We start from the raw sequence: 22,436 nt of genomic DNA on the forward strand, positions 1-22,436 counted from the left end.
TGCCACAAAACACACCCCAGACCACCCAGAATGTGTTCTCTTGTGTGACCTGCGATACAGATGGCGCAGGCCAGGCCTTAGACTGGTCCTTGGCAACTCATCACAGCTGACTGCCTGGAGCTGGGTTTCCTTGACAGGGTTCTTTCTGTGGGTCATCCAGAAAGGCCACAACTCTGCTGGGAGCTGGTGTCATTTCCCCACCCTTGGCATGGGGTCCCTGGGCCCTGGGCTGGCTGCCTCAAGAGCCGTGGCTGCTGTCTGTCCTTGACATGGGGAGGGACTCTCACTGCCCTCTGCCACCCCCAGCTCTGCTCTCCAGGCAGATGTGTATCCAGATGCCATCCAGCCCTCAAGGGCAAAAGTCATGGAGCTGGGGAAGGCTGAGAAGGGGCATCACCCCCCATCCCCCCAGCACACACAATGCTTGCGAATTACAGCAGAGAACTGAGACCTCTGCCCAGCCCCTATCTCTCCAGCCAACTTTGAATCCCACCCTCCCATCCCCAGCCCTTCAGCTCCAGGAGGCTGCAGCCCCTCTAGGTTAACACAGGCTGAACTTAGGGGTGCGAGGGGGCCAAGGACAGAGAGACACAGGAAGTGAGGGCCAGGCTGGGACACGGGAATCTGGGCAGTGAGTTTGTCCAAAGCATCCCTGCGTTTGCTTTTCAGGGACTTCTTGGACGGCTGCCTTCTGTTTTGTGTCCGTTGTTCTCAGATTGTGTCTTTCCCCCAATTTTCAGCCACCCTGTCTCACTCCATCACGGCCGCCTGCGCCTGTCCGCACCAGCTCTCACCTGGGGAACCAGACGCCTGGAAAGCGGACCCACGGTCAACGCCAGAGGCCTTACAGACAGTTTCCAAAGAGCGGCTGCGCTCCTTAGTGGACAGCAAGGCCTTTGAGGACACCAGGGTCTTGGTGGCCAAGTTCTTGGAGCACTCGAGCAGCTCCCTGCCCATGGAAGTGAGGCACGTGGTGGGCTCTGCCCGCTCGACTGTGCCCCCCGAGGAGTGCCTCATGGAGGAGGCTGTCCTCAGCACCCGTGTCCTGGGCCAGCTGTGACAGCGCCTCCGTCTGGGCGTGGACACAGATGCTATTGAACTGGTACCTGAGTCCCCATGGGGGCACCGGGCCTGCAGGGAGAGGCTGCGGTCCAGGGTGGCTCAGGCAGGAAACAGCTGCTCTGCCCTGGACGGGAACCCTGTCCGCTGTTCTCTGGGGGTGACACTTCCTACCTAGCCCAGTGACACAGCAGATGACTCTCCCATGTCCCTCGTGAATCCTTGGTGCTGTCAGGCAGATGGCGCCTTGAATGAGCCGAGCAACAGGAATCCAGCGACAGGGTCATTCATCTAGCTGAACTGAAGTATCTTCAAGGTTGGGGCCGTGGAGGAGCAGGATCCTCCCACCCCTGACTTAATTTAGTGTTTAAGCGGGTCAAGCAGGGCATCAGGCAGTGAGTCCATTTTCCCTTGTGGTTTGTATCCACGATCTACCCAGTCTCAGATGCTGATTGTTAAGGAAATTAAGTAATTCTAGCCCAGATGGCATCCTGGGCTCAGCTTTCTGCCCGAAGGGCAACATGGCCACCACATCTGGTGAACACATACACAATGAGGGACACCATAGTGGCCTGGCCTCCCTGGGGGACAGACGGCTGTGACTAGGGACAGACAGATGGCTCTGAGGGACTCATCACCTTGTCTCCTTGGCAACCCTTCCCTGCTCCACCCCACCAACCAGAGCATCTTCCCTGCTTCCTCTCTGGCAGCCTCTTCGCTGTCTTTTTAACCCGCTTGGCACAGAGCACTTTGTCCTGGAATAGTAAGCCCCTGTGGATACCCCCGGGGCTCTCCCGCATCCGCCTTGGCCAGACTGGCCTCAAGGGATCTCATGACCCAGAGCAGCCCCTTCCCCAGCTGAGCAGCGGCCGCATCTGCTTTGGAAGATGCGGGCTGTCCATCCTTTTCCATAAACCACCCTGAGTGTGCAAAAGCCTCCTTGGGGGCCCTGGATCTTCTTGCCAGCTTCCCAGACCCCTGGCTCTGGTGACCTCAGCAGCAGCTACTTCCCAACCACGGCCCCAGGGCAGCACCATCCTCAACTTTCTGCAGCCACAGGGACACCTGTGTCATCCTGGACTGTAACTGGTGGCCCCTGTGGGGCAAGACAGCTGAATCCAACAGTCCTCAACCAGGAGCCTGCGGGCCCAACACGGGGAGTGTGGGGGTGGGGCCAGGTAGGCGCCCACCACTGCCAGGGGTCCAGCAGCCTGGGGCCAGTGTGCTGGGGTGTGTCAGGGTGTGGGGAGAGGGTGGCTGGGGGAGTGTTCACAGCCCAGACACCCAGAGGAGCCCCTGGACCCTGAGGTAGGAAGCCTGGGTGACGGTCAGCTGTGAACGCTTTGTTTCAGTCACATTATCATTGATCACTGCCTCCCAGAGGTAAAAACTGGACCAATATCTACTCAGGCCTCTGATGACAGCTGGAACTTCTCCACTCAAGACATCCCAGAGATGAATATATGAGCACTTTATCCAGACTGTAAAATGAAAATCTCTTAATTTTTCTCAGCTGAGGGCTTTTGAAGTCCCCAAAGCCACTCTCTCTGTAGGTAAAGTAAATTGATGGTTTTTCCAGGGGGCCTCCGCTGAGCCTCCAGCCTGCACCTCTTCATCTGGGCCTCTGTGGGGTCGCAGGCAGAGCTTTGCAGGCTGCAGGGGGCTCACCTGGGTGGGCAAGGGGGCCCACATCAGGCTTGGGGGCTCACACAGCGGATCCCCAGGCCAAACCTGCAGTTTCAGATGTGGCTGTGGCTCAAGTGAGGCTTGACCTTGTGGGCATTGGAACTGTCACTAAGCAGCCAGACAGGTGACCCCCCAGGAGCCTGGCCTGGTGCTCCGTGTCCTCTGCACCCCTCCCTGCATGGGGATACATCTCCTGCCTCTGGACACCTGACACAGCCTGTGCCTCCATCTGGGTGCACACTGGCCCAAAGCCCGTCATCCAGGTGTTCTCAATGCTCAGTCCTCAGACACATTCTCACTCCCAGTGTTTGTGGATGAGGACTCTGCATTGAGTCCTGCTCCACTGGACTAGCACCTCCTAAGGGCCTGGCGACCACGTGGGCTCCCACAGGGGCTGGCTTCCAGCTTCCAGGGAAGGTCCCGGGAAGAGAGCGGTACCTGGCAGCGGGCTGGGGTCTGACTCCCCAGCCCCAGCACCTTCAACCCCACTCTGCTCAGTGACATCCGGGAATCAGGGTCCCTGCATCGAGCACCCTGAGCCCCAGGCCATGTTGGTGCCTGGCCACAGGGAAAGCTGGATCCCCCGTCACTGTTGCACCTGCGCCCACGCGGCCCTGTGCTGCCTGCCCTAGTTATCGGCCAACAGGCGGGCCGCCAGGGGCTATGCTGGAAGCCGAGGCACAGGATGCCCTCTGCACAGGGTCTGGTGCTGCTGCTCCCTCTGACTCCCTGTCCTTCCCCAGAGGGCCGGCTTACCTCAGAGCCAGAGCCTGTCAGGACACTGCCATCAAACCCCAACCCCCAGAGACCACAGGGATGCTGAGATGGGGGTGTGCTGGACCCCAAATCTTTGTCAAATAGCAGGGAGCTTTCCTTCCCAAGGACTTATGGGCCCCTTCAGCTGGCAACAGTGATACAAATTAAATTCTCGTAACAAACCATGGAAAAGAAGTCTCATTTTAAATGGATGTTTTTCTCCCCTTGGCTGTACCGATCCACAGATGCTGCTATGAAGGCAGAATTTATAGGAAATTGTTTTCAAGCCTGTTTGTACAACTGGCAGGCTGTATTTAATGTACCTCAAGGTGTTTTCATAATGATCAGTGTTTTAATAAAAGCTATTTCTGGCCTCTGTGTCTCTGAGGTCTGACTAGGACAGACAGACTCTGAGAACCATGTGTCACCACTGGTGACCAGGTCCCGAGCCACGGTCAGGCTAGACAGCCAGCAAGGGCGCGTGACCACCCCTGGCCCCCTGACATGCATTTCCTAACATGCTTCTGGAGACATCAGGGACAAGACAGGTGCCTAGACACAGGTAGGTCCCACAGATGCTGGCCTCTAGCTGTCCCTCCGTGGGATATACCCTGGCTTCTGGGAGGGATTGAAGCTGGCTTAAACCCCTCTTTATTTTGTTTTTATGTGTTACTGTTTGATGGGGCACCTGTCCCCAAGTCATTTGCTAGCCATGGGTTTCCCTGCTGCAGCCTGTTCACCTACCTCATCCAGGGCACTGCAGGGCCGGCCCCCTGGGCCCCCTGAGCGGAGGCCTCTGCCCTCCAGCTCTCATTGCATACTGTGGTCCAGCCCCGGCTATCAGCTCACAGCATGGAGCCAGGATCCCAGTCAGAGAAGGGGCCCTGCTTGTCCAGTGTCCCCGGCTAACATGCGGGACACAGAGCAGTGCTTCTGACCAAAGCCCAGGCTCACCCTGCCTCCCCAAGCCACAGGACACCGGGCCCAGGACAATGACCACGAAGTGCAGTCAGCGATGGTCAGTCCTGTCGTTACGCGAGATGGGTTGCAAAGCAGCCGTAGGCAAGGAGCCAGGGCTGCGAGTAGGCCAGCTTCCTTCTCTTTCCACGCACATGCTTCTACAGAGGCGATTCCAATCCAAGCCAGGAGAAGCCCAAGACCCGCCCGTCCCTGCTCTCCCTTGACCAATTCATGCCCAAAGCCCTCACACCCAGCGAGAAGACCCCCTCCCAGAACTGGACAGAGGCGCAGTCAAAAGGAAGCTGGGCAGCTGCGTCCCTGTCAACAAACCAGCCACAGGACAGCTTTCCATCGTGACCTCAGGTTTATTAGTGGTATTAGCGAGTCTTCCCAAGGTCGGCAGCATGCAACACACAGGTCACCCTCGTCCAGTGGTCCTTGAGCTTAGTTACCACATGGTAAGGCTTCTTAAGTCACAGTGTTTTCTTCAAGGCCTGGGCCCAAGAGAGAGACTTCCAGACAGAACGACATCGGTGATTACTGAGCTCTGCAGGCGAGGCTAGACTACGCTGCACTTGATCTACACACAAGAAACGCTGCTGCTAACAGCGAAGAGACCAGACGTGTGGCCCCAGGGACCACAGGTGTCCAGGTGTCTGGTGTGGGTCTGGTGTCCGAGGCGAGAGCGCACGTGTGGATGCGTGTATGCAGAGATTGTGAAGAGGCAGCTGGCCCACAGTGGTGGGAGGCTGCCCAGGGGCATCCAGGGACCAGTGGACAGGTGAGCATGGACAGCAGGTGTGGTCACAGATCGTCGGAAAACCCTACTGTCTGAAGAGCGGCTTGTTGTTGGATAAGAGTCAAAACGGTGATATTGTCTAAGTGTGGAGTCTTGAGGTTGTGGACATCACCCTTTATGTAACTCGGGGATATCTCCTTTCTCAGAAACACGATCACCCGGCTTCAGTGACTGGTCACATCCTGAGATCTGGCCGCCCATGCTCTGCCATTGGGCACCCTCCCTACAGGAGCCTGAGCCCCTGCAGAGGGTGGGGGCACTGCCGCTGCCCCCAGCCTGAGCTCACTGTCCCCCCCGGGGCTCCCTGCACAGCCATGGCCAGAGGTCCCCACGTCCGCCATGCACACTGGCTCCGCACCACATGGAAGTACAGACAAGCCCTCACCCATCGTGGTGAGAAAACTCAGGATGTGGCAAAACACTGGACTGTTCTACAGAGACTGCTTCCTGGGACCCTCCTTGAATACAGACATACCCCTTTTAGTCCAAAAAATAAAAGTGGGTGGGGAGGGCATGCCCTTCAGCAGAGCTGGTGTCCTCGGGTGCGCTGTGGGGTCAGGGGTCAGGTCCTGGGTCTGGCTCCCGCTCATCAGGGTGCAGGCAGGCAGCCTAGATGTACAGCGGGGTCTCCTGGCCTGTGAGCAGTCTGAACATGGCAGCAGGCATGGTCTTCATGTGGATCTGCCGATGATAGAGAGAGGTGGGGGGCTGACCCGGCCCTCCCTGCCTCCACCTCTCCCTCCCCTCCATGCACCCCCAAAAACAAGCACCTCAAGGCCAGTGGTGCCCAAGCACCCTGAGCACATCCTGTGTAAATTGCCAGCAGCCAAGGAAAGGAAGAATGACCTGCCCAAGGTCACCACCCCAGACGGTGACTCAGAAAGGGTTTACTGCCCCTGCAGACGGTGATCTGGGCTCCCATCCGGGTCTTTAGAGGGTTTTCCATGAGGCCAAGGGCTGGTCTTCCCTTCACCTCAACCTGACACCGGCTGGGTAAAAAGCTGGACTTTGCCCACAGGAAGGGCAGGCCCGGGTGCCCAGACCTTCTTAGAAACTGCAAGGGGCGAGTTTTGCCTCAGCAGGAGAACCAGAGGCTCTCACACACAGAGCATGTGTGCTGGGGGTGGGGGGGAACCTGGCCTCAGTGGCTGGCACCAAGGAGGCTGGGCCACCTGCAACACACAGACAGCTGCCCAGGGAGGCCCACCGTGCGGGGCACACACCCCAACTCCCACCAGGGCCTCGGGCTCTGCTCTTGCTTCCTCTGAGCATCCTGCTCCCCAAGCCAGCCTGGACCTGGCTGTACTCAGGCCCCTGTGGGTGGCTGTGGCTCTAGAGGCCGGGCTGGCCGACCTCCAGGAGAGGGGCCAGGGGTGGAGTCCACCCCCAGGTTGGGCAAGCAGCTCTCAGGCCTCGCCTGAGTGACCCTGACAGGCCAACCTGGCTGATAGGTTTTCTGACCACAGACTCCCATCGTCATTGGATCTGTGTGATCCAATTAGCTGTTCCCGCCTTTGTCAGCCTGTGAGGATTTTTCCCATCAGAAGGTTCATTCTCTGCAGAACACCAGCTCTAGCCGATCAGCAGGTCATTTCCCAAACATGTTCAGCAATGATGGGAAACGCGGACAGACACTGTCACTCCCAGAGCCAGCCAGTCCAGCGCGAGGTCCACCCAGGCTGAAGGGCTTCCTGCCCCGGCCCCCGTTCTAGCCTCCTGCATAACCGTCACCTTGGGTCTGGAGAGGCGGAAGCGTTTCTCCAGCTGCCTACCCCACCCCCACACCTGCTCCCTGACCTGCTCCCCACCACCCACTCTCCCACACTCCTGATTCCCTGAGAAGCATAAGGCTGATGGCCGCCCCCAAGCATCTACTTAGGAAAATTGATTCTACTTTCTCCAAAGCCATTTGTAAAAGGCGGCCAGCGATGCCTACCTGGCCCCTCCTTCCTGAGATTCAGCATCCGCCCCTACTTGGGAAGGGTAACTGCCCACCCCAAGCGTTGTGTGCCTACTCCCTCAGTAATGTTTGACTCTTTGTGACCCCATGGATTGTAGCCCATCAGGCTTCTCTGTCCATGGGATTCTCCAGGCAAGAATACTGGAGTGGGTTGCCATGCTCTCCTCCAGGGGATCTTCCCGACCCAGGGGTTGAACCCACGTCTCCTGCACTGCACTCCTGATTCTTTACTGTCTGAGCCACCAAGGAAGCCTGAAGAATACTGGAGTGGGTAGTCTATCCCTTCTCCAGGGGATCTTCCTGACCCAGGAATCAAATCGGGTCTCCTGCATTGCAGGTGAAGACCCTGGTCTGATTGTTTGGATTGTTTACCAGCTGAGCTACCAGGGAAGCCCCCTCCCCCCAGCCCTGGGACTTTCACAAAACCTGAGTGAAACCTGGGTCCCCGTAGCCCCAGGAAATGTGTCCTGACCGATGCGATCTGAAGACCCCCAGGAGAGAGCACCCCACCCACCCACTTACCCCCAGGCTGTGAAGAGGAAGCCATGCCCCACACTGCCCCAGAGCCCTCCCTCCACACATGGCCCCAGGGGTCCCCACCACCCTCAGAATCAAACCCAAACTCTCCGCCCAGCACCTGCCTTCAGACCCGTCCCCTGTGCCACCCACCTCTCTGCTCTGTCTTGAGCTCCCCCTTGAGTCCCCCACCCGGTGCCTATCCTCACACCAGCCTCATGCCTATGCCAGAGAGCAGCAGAAAAAGGCAGGGAGGGATGAAGCCAGCAGAGTGGGAGGGGGCGATGCAGCAGGGCCAGCCTTCAAGTCTCCACCCAGTGCCCACCCATCCTGTTGGCCTCACAGGTAACCAGAGCGAGGAGAGGATGCTGAACCCTGCCTGCCACGGGCTCCCCCAGGAGTTACAGCCCAGCTCAGCTGACTGGCCCCTCCCCGAAGGGCTCTCAGAGGTCCCAGTGCACCTACATGCCCTCGGGAATTTGATGTCAGGTCCTAGAGACCTTTGGGTCCCAAAAGCCCAGTTCTGGCTTCAGGCAGTGACCTCTCACCTCTCCCACCGAGTTGGACAGTGCCTGGACGATCTTCTCGTGCGCGGTGGCCACCACGCTCTGCCCATTGATCTCGATGATGCGGTGGCCGACGCGGACGCCGCCCCGCTCCGCGATGCCCCCACGCATGAGGCTGCAGATCTAAGTGACATGGGTTGGGGTTGGGGTGTTCCGTCAGTTAAGTGTCCCCGCCCTGCCTGCCAGCCTCCTCCTGCCCCCAAAGGTGGGGAGAATTAACCACCGGAAGGGTGAAGCCCCCAGGACAGATGCTCCTACAAATGCTCTGCTGACTCACAAACTGAGAGATTAATGATTTAGAATGTGCTTGGAAATGGCTGTGGGAGAACCTGTCCCTCCATCCTGGGGCTTCTGCTCCTGGATCGCGGTGGGACTCAAGTAAAGCCCATTCTGGAAGATTCTCCAGCAGCCACTCTTTTCTTTCCAGTGAAGATAGTCACTGCTACCCCAGCCAACAAATTTACCTCCCCACACTCCTGCACCAGGTCGTGATGGGGGAAACTGTCTCCTTGGCAGTCCTCTTTCTGGGACGCTCTCCTGTTGTGTTCCTGGGGGGAGGGGACAAACACATCCCCCTCACCTGACACCATACACCCCACAACCTCCTCCTGGGCTGGCCTAAGCAATGTGGAAATGACCAGCTCCTCTCTTCCATCCTCTGTGGCGAAGTCCCAGCCTACTGGGACCTCTGCAGAAGGAACCACCCAGGAAACAGAACTGGTACAGATCAAAGAGAAGGTGGGACTCTGGAGGGAAGAGTCCTGGCTGAGGAACAGGCAGAGTTTCAGCCAGACCAACATTCATTCAACCTAGCCTCATCCCTCCTGTCCTGCCTCCAGTGGCTGGGGTCACGGCTGGCACAGTGCCAGAACGGCATGCGAAGCTCTGAATGGGCGCGTGGATGAATGAACACTGAATGAGCAGGTGTCTTTCGCACACCTGACTCTGACGCTGCCGTTGGCTGCGTGTGGGTCCCAAATGCAGAGGTAGGAGGGCTCTGGCCTCCAATCCAAAGCAGGGGTCGGCAGAGAATACCACCACCGGGACGAGGTGCCCCAGGGGGCTGGAGGGACCCATTCCACCCGCACGCTGGCCCACCCACCCTGCCTGGCCTGGCTGCTGGCCGGGACCTGCTCCATCAGACAGGAGCTGTTCTGGGCCAGGGGGTCGGGGGCACGCAGACAGCTGCCCCCGCCCCCTGCACCAGCCATCCACAGGCACAGCGGAGGCTGCCGAGGGCCGAGCGGACTCACGATGCCGTTCTGCACGCTGAAACCCAGCTGGTATTTGAGGTCCGGCCGCTTGATGAGGACAGTGGTGACTGGCGGGCAGCTGACGATGTTGAGCTTCACCTGTGTCTGGTTCTTCAGACCCTGTGAGCAGGAACATGAGGGTCTGAGATGCTGCTTGGAAAGACAAGCTCTGGGGCCCGGGCTGGGAGTGAGCTGGCTGCAAGGCAGAGTCCTAGGCACAGAGGGACTGACGCAGGTCCCTCTGGGCACCCACGTCCCCCTATGCGTGGATGCAGGCCTCACCCTGACCCGATGCAGGGGTGCCGGCCATCCCAGGTGGCAGTGTTTGTCGGGGCTCCATGTGCTCTGTTGTGCCCTTTGACCTGGGCAAGAATAAGCTGCCCCCAGGGCCAGAGGCCAGGCTCTGAGCACCCCTGTGTACAGCCAAAAAGCTGGCACCTGGTCACCCTCAGGGGTCACAAGAGGGGCCCTCACCAGGCTGCATGCAGGGAACTTCCTGTTTGCAAAGACAATGAGGGCCGCATCCAGAAAACAAAGTGTCCTCCGGAGAAGGACCCTTGTGCTGGGGGCAGGGCAAGGAAATCTGCCAGCGGGAGGCTCACGTCTGCACCGAGACAGGCCAGTTCAAGCCAAGGGCAACCTCAGGCCCCAGGGGACAGTGAAAGCTGTGGCCACAGTCCTGGGACTCAGCGGAGGGAGCGGGAGGGGCCTGGCCTGAACATGGCTGCAGGGAGCTCCTCCCCCATGCATATGCGTGCACACACGCATACACACAAGCCTCCATCGCAGCCCAGGTGAGAAACTGGCCCAGGAGCTTCAGCCTGCAGAGGGAGGGTCCTGGCCGGCCCAGCCTCAGCACCTCTGATGGAGGCCTCTTATATGTCTCTCTGTCTATTTAGCTACATGATACCCACTGGGTCCCCAGGTCCAGAAGCCAGCTCACAGAACTTGATCTGTGGGGGGTCCATCCTCCAGCCCCGAGACCATAGTGTATCATTTGATGAGACACCTGCAGGTCCTCCGGTCAGATGGGGAGAGCAACAGCCCCCTCAGATCCAGGCTGGGGACCCACCTCCTCAGGTGCCCGGGAGGTGTGACTGTCAGTGAAAAGTCCCAGGGAAACCAGGACAACCTGGTCACCTGACAGCTACAGGTCCTCAGGCCTTTCCTGGGATCACCATGGTTCAGGAGCCAGCTAAGTGAGAGCGGACAGCACCTCCCTCAAGATCCCCACTGTAGGGGTTGGGGGCAGGTCCCTCTTTGATGTGTCAGGGACGTGGTGCAGTCTTGGGTTCAAAGTCACTGGGTGGGTCTCTCTGGGCTAAGCCTCCCTATGGGTCAGTGGGGATTACAAAGCATCGAGGATAAAGCGAGGGGCCTCATTCCCACCTTGATGATGCCCTGGCAGGTGGCGAGTGGCAGCCCCACCAGGCTGGTGCCGTTGATGGACATGATCTGATCACCGATGCTCAGCTTCCCCGAGCGGGCAGCCGGGCCTCCATTCATCATGTTGGCCAGGATCACAGTGGGCAGGATAGAGCCCCAGCCCGACTCCACCACCACCACGCCCAGGATTTCACCCTTGTGCTTCTCCAGCTGCAGCTACAAGGGAATCGGCAGAGTAAGAGGGGCCTGCCTGAGACGTGGTTGGGGTAGGCCTCTGCCCAGCACTCACAGAAGGACCAGCCCCACCCGGGCCCTCCAAACCAAGGCCACAAATCCTGGCCCACCCACCATCCCCCTGGCCTCTCCCAGCTCCAGCTCTCAAGCCCTCTCAGGGCCTACCCCACCATCCTGTGAACCCAGAGCACAGACCACCCCCAGCCCCAAGCTTGGCTCCAGTGTCCAGGCTCCCCTCACCCTCCCAGACGCACAGAGGCCAGAGGCACATTCTCAGAATCCAGACGCAAACCCTGCCAGGCCTCCAAACTCATCTAGAAAAGTACTTCATTTTCTCTCCGCCTCTCGGATCACTCTCAGAGAGCTGCCTGTCAAGCACTCATTCACTCAGCAACAAGCCAGGATTGTTTACCGATTCACAAACAGGCAGGGTACAGGCCACCCCGGGATTCACTCCTCTGTCTCAGGAGAACTTTCTAGAGAGTCCTGAGCCTGCCAAGGCCCCACTATGGGAGGCTTCCTAGCCCACTCTCACATGTCTTCCAGAAACAACACCAGCTGCTGAGCCCCCGGCTAAGAGCAGCAGTAAAGGGCACAAGTTCAGAGTCATTAAGATGGACTGTCGGCAGCTCCTCTGCTGTAATAGCACCACACTCTTCACACACAAGTACTCGCTGCGAAGGCGGGAGCCAGAGGGACACTAGCCGCACACCAGCAAGGCTCGCCCTGGCCCCCTGCCCAAGAGCCCCTTCCCGTCCCCGGTCGCCCACCTCCTTGCAGTTCTCCGAGTTGGAGAAGTGGATGAGGTCGTCGTTGTACATCTCCTGGGTGTTGATGATGTCACTGTACTCCTTCTGGCTCAGGTCCTCGGGGTTGATGCCGTTGGCCCGCAGGAACTCCTGGTAGGCCACACTGAAGGCCTGGCCAATGGATTGGGCGATGAGCTGGGCCTGCAGGAGAGGGGAGGGGATGGAAGAGGGTCGGCCACTGGAGACAGGCAGGCACACAAGCCTGGATGGGCTTGGGAGGGGGCCCTGGCTGGGCTCCAAGGAGCTGCAGAGAAATGCGACCCAGGTCTCCGTGGGGGGAGCCCTTCTGCTGCCGGGCACCCTGCCTGCTCCTACCCGAGCTGCTCTAAACCTCAGACATCCTAAGACAAAGCCTGTGTCCAATAAAGTCTGAGGAGATTATGAATTATTTGCTAATGACCATAATTCTGTTGCTTTCCCTGGTGACTGTGTTGTATTTTCTTTCTACTCGTCTTATTCCAAATGCAGCCTGGAGATGCGTCCTGTCAGGGAGCATCAAAGAGGCTGTCAGTCATCCACCCAGTATTTATTTCTCACAGCAGCAGGACCCAGTCCATCGGGGCGGGAGTGGGGGCAGGATGTGTGCCAGTCGCTCTTGTGGAGGTGTGGATGGGCCAAAGTGAGGCCAATGAGAAGCCTGGGCCCTTGGGGACAGGGCACAGGGCAAGGCACAGAGCAACACCTTTCTACTTCTCTTTTTCTTATATATATATGTGTATATACAGAAGGACTGATGCTAAAGCTGAAACTCCAATACTTTGGCCACCTCATGAGACGAGTTGACTCACTGGAAAAGACCCTGATGCTGGGAGGGATTGGGGGCAGGAGGAGAAGGGGACGACAGAGAATGAGATGGTTGGATGGCATCACCAACTCGATGGACATGAGTTTGAGTGAACTCTGGGAGTTGGTGATGGACAGGGAGGCCTGGCGTGATGTGATTCATGGGGTCGCAAAGAGTCGGACACGACTGAGCAACTGAACTGAACTGATATATATATATACATATATATATTATGGCCATGTCACACAGCATGTGGGATCTTAATTCCCTGCTCAGGGATCGAACCCATGCCCCCTGCAGTGGAAGGGTGGAGTCTTAACCACTGAACCACCAGGGAAGTCCCCACACTCCTTTTGACATCGACCATTTCTATGGACTGGGTTGGACCCCTAACCCTGCAGAGGTCTGGACACTGAGCAGCACTGCACGGGTTGACCTGCCACCTGCTGGTGTGCAGATGAAGGGCCTTGAGAGGCGAGGGTAAAGGCCCAAAGAGCTGGGTAGCCAGCGGAGAGCACTGCGACCCTCAGCAAAACCTCAGGTCAACACGACCCAAAACGCGTGGAACTGAGGGTTGGGCCCAAGTTCCATTCTTGCTCCACATGCTGCACAATTCTCAGGCTGCAAACAAATAAGCCTTTGTGAAAACCCGGGCTCGGCCAGGTAACAGAGCCAGAGCTCGGAGCCCTCTGATGCAAGACCGCACGGCCTTCCCAAATTGGGCCCCGAACGGCCTGCAGGAGGGAACTCCATGTCCATTCAATAGGACCCAACCCTGCTCGCCCCTGGCAGTTTGTCCGCTCTGCTCAGGGGGAGGGCTGAGTGTGCTCAGTCGCAGGTGTGGAGCCCTGGGGCCACCAGGTGGCGCCACTGGCCCAGACGTGTGCAGAGCCCAGTGAACAGTGCTTGGCAGAGGCTCAGGCCAGGCAGAGGACCCTGGCCTCCAGGAGGAGGCTGGTCCATGGGTGGAGGGTGAGCCCGCCCCAGAGGCCCAGACCTGCCCTGACCCGCTGGGGTCTCAGGTTTGCCGACAGCGACCACCCCCAGGCCTCTGACTGGGGTCCCCTGACTAGGAAGGGGTTGAGCAGCACTTCGTGCTCCCCTCGCCCACTGCCCTGAGCCTGCCTTCTGAGCTTTACCTGGAGGGCCCCCCACCACCTGGGGAGCTTCTGGGGAATGAGGTGGTACACGCGTGGGCTCCATGGGGCTCACTCCGGGAACCTCAGCATCTTCCCACCAACTGCTGGCTGCAGTCTCCCATCCCCCGTCTGCCCTCGTCCTGGCAGCCCTCCCCCTGAGTCCCAAGGGCCCTCCTTTGTCCCGTCCCCCAGATCACAGCCAGGGCCATGAGCCCAGAAGGTGGGCAGGTGTCGCGGGCCTCCCCGGGGGGTGATGGAGGCTGGCACTCAGAGGGGCCTCCTGCAGGTGGTGAAGGTGGAGGGAGGCTGCCCTGCGCCTAGCACTCACCTCTGCGGCTCATCTGTGCTGGTTTCCACTTAACAGAGGGAAAACAGAGACTCTGAGGGGGATGCCAGAGTCCCAGCAGCCATGTTCCATTTCCCCCTTCCGCTTGCACGGGACCCTTGGATACTTCACTCACCCTGGCAGCCCACCTGCTAGGGCCATCATCAGGGCCCGACTCTTCAGAGGGCTGCTCTATCCTCTCATGCCCCTCCCAGTCCATCTTTCCCACACACTTTCAAGGGCCACTTGGAGCCCCACACACTCCTGCCCTTGCTCTCAGCCTCCTCTCCCAGTGAGAAACCAAGACCACAGCAGCAGCAGGACATGGCAGGCAGCTCGGACGCTCTTCCTGCTCCCGGCACAGGCAGGCTGCTCACCCCACTCACCTGTGTCCTGCCTCACCCTCACATAAACCCCGGCCCTTCTCCAGGACCCATCACAACTCCCCATGCCGAGCCTCTGAGATGCCTCAAGCCATGAGCCACACAAACATGTCCATGCAGGAGTCCACAGACATCTGTGTAAGGTGAAAGGAACACGAGTGTGCCCTAGTGCATCTGTATGTAAACTTCCTCTCCTAGCAACATCATGGCTTCAAAGCACTCACACTTGACTTCAACTTCTTAGCAGAAACATCACTGCCCCAACCCACTCTGCTCAAACCTGAAAACACCGGGACCCTACTCCACTGCTCCTGGTCCTAGACACACCCTCAAGTCCCTTGGTGACTGAGAATGTCCCTTCCAAGTGTCCACGGAGGAGAGAGAATTTATTAAAAATCGTACCCTGGCAACAGCCACAAAAACAGCTCAGCACTGCCTCCGGGGTGGTCCTGAGTCAGATCTGCTCGGGGCGTCCCAGAGACCACTCTCACCTCCTGCCCTCCTGTTCCCTTACCCCGTCCCTTTCTCCCTCTTCTAGGCTCAGAAAGATGCTCTCATCCCACCCAACACAGGAGTCAGTGGGGTCATGTTCTCTTAGTGAGTCTGTAGTATTTTAAACATCAGAATTAGAGTTGACCCCTGAACAAAACAAGGGTTACAGGCACTGACCCTCTGAACAGTCTAAAAAAAATCCATGTCTAACTTCTAGTCAGCTCTCTGTATCCAACCAGTCAATCCTACAGGAAATCAACCCTTAATATTCATTGGAAGGACATGGAGCTGAAGCTCCAATACTTTGGGCACCTGAGGCAAAGAGCCGACTCATTGGGAAAGACCCTGATGCTAGTAAAGATTGAAGGCAGGAGGAGAAGGGGATGACAGAGAATGCAATGGTTGGATGGCATCACCAACTCAGTAAACATGAGTTTGAGCAAACTCCACAAGATAGTGGAGGACAGGGAAGCCTGGTGTGCTGCAATCCACGTGGTCACAAAGAGTCAGACGTGACTGAGCAACTGAACAACAATTTATAATCGGCCCTCTATACCCACAGTTTCCCTGTGTCCGCAGTTTGGGATCCGAGGATTCAAGCAAAACGGCTTGAGCAGCACTGCAGCATCTACAGCTACAAAGGTCCCCGGGTAAGTGAACCCTCATGTTCAAGCCCATGTTGTGCAAGGGTCCCACTGGATTTTCCAGCTTCTTATGGTCTGAAACAGCCATGAGCAAAAGCAGAGATAACTTCCCATTAGCAACCCTTTCCGTGCAGGGGTGTGATCCTCAACAGAAAAGTGAGTTGGGGCTACTATATTTGGAAAGAACAAGATTTTGCTAAAGGACCTAGTCAGAAAGCTCCTCAGCCTATTTAACTAGTGTTCTGCTTACAAACTCCTCAAAAACTCATTTCACGAAGCGAAACAGAGCTGTGTCCATGGTCTCTGCAAATTCCAAGAGTGTTACAAAACTCACTGCTTCTGCTGGGAGTGTCATGATGGTGCACAGGATCCCCACCAGATACAAGGTTTCCTGGGACACTTCGGAGCCTGTGGGGCCCAGGCTGCTGGGAGGGAACATCACACCTGCACGTTTACTCACGTCCTCGGACTCGAACACGTGGCAGATCATCTTATACTGCTTCTTCCCCTCCTGAGCCCCAGGGGTGGTCTCGATACAGTCCTGGGAGGCGGAGCGCGGCATGCGGCGTCTGGCCATCAGCACCACGATGTTCCCGATGTCCGCGATGTAGGAGATGGTGCGCAGGGCGTGGTCCATCATGGTCTCCTGCCGGGAGAAGGGGAGAGGGCTTGCGTTATGGGGAATGAGCCCTAGAAACACCCAAGGTCGGGGATCCCATCATGGTCTCCTGCCAAGAGAAGGAAGGAGGGCCCGGGTTACAGAGATCGAGCCCTAGAAACACCCGAGTTAGGGGTTCTCAGCCTCCACACTCCTGACATTTGGGGCTGGACCATCCTATATTTTGGGGTGTCCTGGGCCTTGCCGGTGTTTAGCAACACCCCTGCCCACCCCACTAGACACCAGTGGCATCCCTGATTTTGGGGGCTGGACCATCCTGTATTGTGGGTGTCCTGGGCACTGTAGGACAATCAGAAACATCCCTGCCCCTCTGCCACCAGACACCAGTGGCATCTCCTCATCCAAAGCTGTGATGACCACCCAGATTTCCAGCTGTAGCCACTGGGCCCTAAGGGAGAGAGTCTCCCTGGTGGAGAACCACTGACCCCACGGACAGAGCACTTTAGTGTGGTGATTCTTCACAGTCAAGGTGATCTGCCTTCACCTTAGCCTCACAGCTTCCAAAATGATGCTCATGGGGGCGAGATGTGGGGGGAGGGGGTCCTGTTCAGGGGAAGAGCAACAGCTGAGGCCAGTCCCCACCCAACCAGAGGCTATCTCTGTCTGTTGGAGGGTCCCCTCCTCGAGAGGTGGGTGCCCAGCCTAGACTTCCTGCTGAGCCGAGGAGGAAGGCTTCAGAGCCAGTGTTGTCCAGGGACACTCCCTCCCATGGAGCTGAGCGGCCCAGGCCAGGCGGAAACCCTGAGGTAGCCCTCCTGATGCTGCTGGACAGGTCTCTGCAGCTCTTCAAGTCTCCTCAGGGCCCTGGAGGGTCCATCGCTCTTGATGGCCTTTGCCACCTGGCAGGAATCTCCATGTCCCAGTAAGGCTGCACATAGAAGCCCTGAGAATCTAACCAGCTGGTCTTTTATGCCTTTGTCCTCTTTCCATAAAAGAAAACAGGGTCCTTCTGTAGCCTCCAAGGCCTCTGACTTCCTCATAGAAGGAAGGCACTTTGCATACCTGCCTCCCTGGCGCCACTGTGATTTCTGGTCAAGGCTGTAGGGGGTAGGTTAAAACCATAGGAGCCCCCTTCCAGGAAGGGACGCTGCAAGGGGACAGGTGGGGGTGGTTCTCGGCATATCTCGATTTCTGGCCACTTTCAGAAACATCTGAATCAACCCCCAGGCATCAGAAATGTGCTCCCCCACCAACTCTGAGTGCATGTCAGCAGCCACCAGAGGGTCCTGTCCGGTCCCTGGGGCGGGAGTGTGACCACAGGTGTCTCAGTCAGCCCTCTGCAGAGTGTGTGGGCAGAGAACAGTGTGGGGTGAGCTGGAGGACAGAAGTGACAAAGCCCCATGCCCTCCGGACAGAGCCCCTCGCCCATGGAAGGAGAAGATGCCAGGAGGCCCACGGTGGCTGTGATGTGGCCAGAACACTAAAAGAGAACTCGAGGATCGACATGGAGAAAATGGGGACTCAGGAAGAGCACAATGGGACAAACATCCAGCAAAGACAGACACTCAAAACCACGGCATGGGCCTGCCCCTTACCCAAGAGGTGGGCCTGACCAACAGTGGTCTGGGCAGAGGCTGCACAGAGCATGGCTACGATGCTGTGGCCACCGGGATGGGGAGCCCATGTGTATTAAGGCCTGACCTTGAGTGAGCAGCAAAGGAAATCGCGACTTCTGGCCAGTCCACTCTCGGGAGCTGACGCCCCGTCCCAGAGCCCCGTTTAGACACCAAAGACCCAGCAGGAGGGAAGAGAGGAGGGATGAAAGGGAGTTCTGAGACTCCCCATCTGTCCTCCATAGGGCCCCGCACCAAGCTCTCCTCTGAGAGTCAACGGGGCTTCAAGATGCTCGGAAATGTGTCCAACCCTCAAGTTGTCAGGGATGGGCCCTGTTCCCAGTCTGCGGAGCTGCTGTCCCCTTCAGGAGCATCAGTGAGAGGATGTGTCGCAAAGAGGCAGACACGACTGAAGAGACTCAGCAGCAGCTTGATTTGTCATAGCTTTCCTTCCAAGGAGCAAGTGTCTCATTGTGGTGCTGGAGAAGACTCTTGAGAGTCCATCCTTTGGACTGCAAGGGGATCAAACCAGTCAACACTAAAGGTAATCAACCCTGAATATTTGTTGGAAGGACTGAAGCTGAAGCTCCAGTCCTTCGGCCGCCTGGTGTGAAGAGCCGACTCATTGGAAAAGCCCCTGATGCAGGCAAAGACTGAGGGCAGGAGGTCAGGGGCAAAGATAGGCTGACACAGCAGGATGGACACCGTCTGCAGAAAGGCCTGCCCACAGGGGGCCCTCGGCTCATCTGGAAACCTGGACTTCAGGAGGGCACCCCACCCAATGTGGTAAGAGGCTCACCACGCCTGAGGCATCTGGTCCAATGAGCTCCAGCCTGAACCCCACTGCTGTCCAGAGTCCGAGACTTTGGTGGGTGGCAGGCAGGACAGATGGCCATGTGACCAGCCCCCATGGAGGACCCTGGGAGCTGACGCTCTCTAGCTTCCTGACAACCCACACTTGACTCGTGCGGTCAGAGCTCGTGGCCAGAAAGTTCGGCTCTTCCTGAGTGACCCCACTGAGAAGGACTGGGGGTTTCCCCAGGCTCAGACCCCAGCATGCTCTCTCTGAGCCCTGGTGCTCAGTGAATCTCTGGCTTGAGTGCAACCATATGCCGAATGCTGGGAGGCCTCTTATCAGCTTATGGACCCCGTGGTGGTCTTGAGGACCCTGACAGGTGGGTGGATGAGGGATGGGGCCCGAAGGAGGAGCTAGCCCAGACCGTTCGCCCACGAAACATCAGGAAACAAAGTCCAAAGCGGTGAAGTGTCCTACACCTGACCCACTCAGGGAGCTCCCTGTTGTTGTTTAGTTGCCAAGTCATGTCTGACTCTTTGCAACCCCATGGACTGCAGCATGCCAGGCTCCTCTGTCCTTCACCATCTCCCAGAGTTTGCTCAAACTCATGGCCGTTGAGTCAGTGATGCCATCCAACCATCTCATCCTCTGTTGTCCCCTTCTCCTCCTGCCCTCAATCTTTCCCAGTATCAGGGGCTTTTCCAATGAGTCGGCTCTTCACACCAGGCGGCCAAAGGACTGGAGCTTCAGTTTCAGTCCTTCCAATGAATATTCAGGGTTGATTACCTTTAGTATTGCCTGGTTTGATCTCCTTGCAGTCCAAAGGACAGACTCTCAAGAGTCTTCTCCAGCACTACAATGAGACACTTGCTCCTTGGAAGGAAAGCTATGACAAATCCAGCTGCTGCTGAGTCTTTTCAGTTGTGTCTGACTCTTTGTGACCCCATGGACTGTAGCCCACCAGGCCCCTCGGTCCATGGGTTTCTCCAGGCAAGAACACTGGAGAGGGTTACCATGCCCTCATTCAAGGGATCTTTCTGACCCAGAAATCGAACCCGAGTCTCTTATGTCTTCTGCATTGGCAGTCAGGTTCTTTACTACTAGGGCCACCTGGGAAGCCCATGACAAACCTCGACAGTGTATTAAAAAGCAGAGATATCACTTTGCTGATAAAGGTCTAACTAGTCAAAGGTATGATTTTTCCAGTAGTCATGTACAGATGTGAGAGTTGGACACTAAAGAAGACTGAGCGCCAAAGAATTGATGCTTTCAAACTGAGTTCTCGCCAGGTGGAAAGACCCATGGGGAAACTTGGACTCTAAGGGCAGAGGGACAAGGCCCAGGTCTGGCCACCCGGGGACAGACCCATGAGGAGGAAGGGCCTCCATGATCAATCGGCAGGGGAGGGCCGTGGCAGAAGCCACATCATGGTGTCACTCCTGCTCAAGACACACAAGACACATTTCTGTCCCCAGACATCCATCAGGTTGTCCCACCCACTGGACCTTGAGAAGTTAAACCAGCTTATCCACTGTGTAAGAGCCATACTATGCCCCTCTCAGCTTCCCAGCACGGACATGGTCCACACTAGGAGAGAGCCTGAGGGTGTTGGGAGCTGTGATCCACACCGTGGACCGAGGCTGTGTGCAGAATCGGGAGCCAGTGAGCAGGACCCTATGGAGCTGGTCTCCAATATGAGGCACATGTGTAAACTCCTGGCTCTTAAAAAGAGTACTATCCAGCTCGGTTCATTTCCAGGGCCCAGGATCGATGGGCTCTCAGCATCGACAGGCACAGCCAGCACCCAGGTCTCATTTCTGTATGTCACTCCCCAGGGACATGAACCAAGGTTCCTTGGAGAGTGGCCAGTTCCAGGCCTAAAGTGGGAGCGCAAGGAGGCCTAAGAATATCTCAGTGGCTCAGGAATGCCACCCGAGACCGAGGGCAGGGCTCCAGGATGGCGCAGGCAAGCACCCAAGAGAACAACAACGGTGGGGTTATGTGAGGTGAAAGTGTTAGACACTAAGTGTCCGACACTTTGCAAACCCCATGGACTATAGCCCCCCAGGCTCCTCTGTCCATGGGATTATCCAGACAAGAATACGGTACAGAGTTGCCGTTTTCTTCCCCATGGGATCTTCCCAACCCAGGGATCGAAGCTGGGTCTCCCACATTGCAGGCAGATTCTTTATCGTCAGAGGCACCAGGGAAGCCCACGGGGGAGGGTGGTTATAACACACGTTTAAGAAAAGTTCAGAAGTCCACAGTGAGAAGAAAGAAAAGAGGGGAAAAGAAAAAGGAAGCTCTTACACACAGAGCACATTAGATAGCAAAATTCAGAACAGAGTGAGAAAATCACTAGTTTGCGTTTCCGACATTATAACCGAGTCCCACAAGGTCGTCACTGGATCCAACACCACCGGTCACAGGGAGCTGGGAATTGGCTGCCCACACACCTGGTGTCACCACCCGGACCACTTGCCAAGGGCAAGAAGCTGGGGGCCGTCACCCCGGCATCTGGCCAGCCTCTCCCGCTTGTTCCCAGAGTAAGCCGGGCCCTCCACGTCTGTCCACAGCTGCCACTCTCCCTCCCTCCCTCCCTTAGGCTCCACAAAGCTCATCCACCCATGGCCCCAGCTCCCCCAGCTCCCGGCCCCTCCATCTGGCTTTCCTGTTCCCACAACAGCAGGCTCATGCAAAGACTCAGGCACAGGAAGACTAGCAGAATTGAGTCAGACACAAGCTGGGCACAGGGTTCACAGGCAGGAGATCTCAGGACCCTCCCTGCTGGAGCACCGCCACGCTGGGGACCAAGGGTGGCCCATGTCTCCGCCCTCCAGCTTCATCTCCCAGCCTGGTGCACAGAGGCCACGAGAGGGCTGTTGGGAACCCCGAGGGTGAGCACAGGACTCCTGCTCCCCCACCCCCGGCTCCCCTTCATCATGTCTCTATTTCATGCCCGCTGCTGCTACAGCTGATCACCAGCCTGACCTGCCCAGCCCGAGGCTGCTGCCCACCCCGCAGAGCTCACTCTATATTCCATGGCAGGGGCCAGGGGACTGTTCCGGGGACGTGGTCTTAGCCCCGCAGAGAGGGTCTGCAGCTCAACCTGGCTCTCCTGGGAGTTCCTGAGTACGATTTTAAAGCCCCCCATCTCCTCAGGCTCACCTGTGTGTCCGCATTTAACACCTTGATCCTCTGGGTGGAGATGAAGAGATCCACTTCCGTCAGCGTCTGGGCATCTCCCTCAGAATTCTAAGAAAGGATGGTGGAGACTGTTACAAACCTTAGAAAAAAAACTAACTCAGACAAAGGCCTGACAATCTCATGCAGGACCCCGAGCGCCCCTAGAGGGAGAAGCTCGTCGGCAGAAGCAGCCATGGGAGTCTAAACGCGGGCTTCCGAGCCCATCTCCGCTAAGTGAGCTCTTGGGGCGGTTTGCACAGGATGGCGGGGGGACTGCTTCCAGGAGGATGAACAGGAGGGGGCTGGATGCCGGGGGGCTTGTGCGGTAGCATCCAGAGCACAGCCCCCCACTCCAGGAGAAGCGAGCCTGACAGCCCAACCTCTGGAACACAGCAGAAACACCAAATCTGGTACTAGAGCTACATTTCTTGGATTTGGGATTACAAGTTTCTCCAGGAAAGTGGGAGGCGT

At 57.5% G+C, this 22,436-nt stretch overlaps 2 protein-coding genes across 2 annotated transcripts in view; one reads left to right on the forward strand and one right to left on the reverse strand.

The window, feature by feature from the left end:
* ENTREP2 (endosomal transmembrane epsin interactor 2) overlaps positions 1-3,867 on the forward strand; it is a 128,571-nt gene extending 124,704 nt beyond the window's left edge. The window contains exon 10 of the mRNA XM_088829568.1: positions 741-3,867. Within this exon, the coding sequence (XP_088685694.1) occupies positions 741-1,060 (320 nt within the window). The 3' untranslated portion in view covers positions 1,061-3,867. The remainder of the gene's footprint in view (positions 1-740) is intronic.
* A 1,833-nt stretch (positions 3,868-5,700) lies between these two features.
* The window catches only part of APBA2 (amyloid beta precursor protein binding family A member 2), a 104,695-nt gene continuing 87,959 nt past the window's right edge, over positions 5,701-22,436 (reverse strand). Inside the window, exons 8-14 of the mRNA XM_088829788.1 lie at positions 21,948-22,034; positions 16,212-16,397; positions 11,946-12,125; positions 10,945-11,157; positions 9,556-9,675; positions 8,285-8,425; positions 5,701-5,941 (exon numbers count right to left, since the gene is read on the reverse strand). Of these exons, the coding sequence (XP_088685914.1) occupies positions 5,870-5,941; positions 8,285-8,425; positions 9,556-9,675; positions 10,945-11,157; positions 11,946-12,125; positions 16,212-16,397; positions 21,948-22,034 (999 nt within the window). The 3' untranslated portion in view covers positions 5,701-5,869. The remainder of the gene's footprint in view (positions 5,942-8,284; positions 8,426-9,555; positions 9,676-10,944; positions 11,158-11,945; positions 12,126-16,211; positions 16,398-21,947; positions 22,035-22,436) is intronic.

Source organism: Moschus berezovskii, chromosome 21 (assembly GCF_049115385.1).
Source record: "Moschus berezovskii isolate FMDL1 chromosome 21, NW_MosBer_1.0, whole genome shotgun sequence".
Lineage (NCBI taxonomy): Eukaryota > Metazoa > Chordata > Mammalia > Artiodactyla > Moschidae > Moschus > Moschus berezovskii.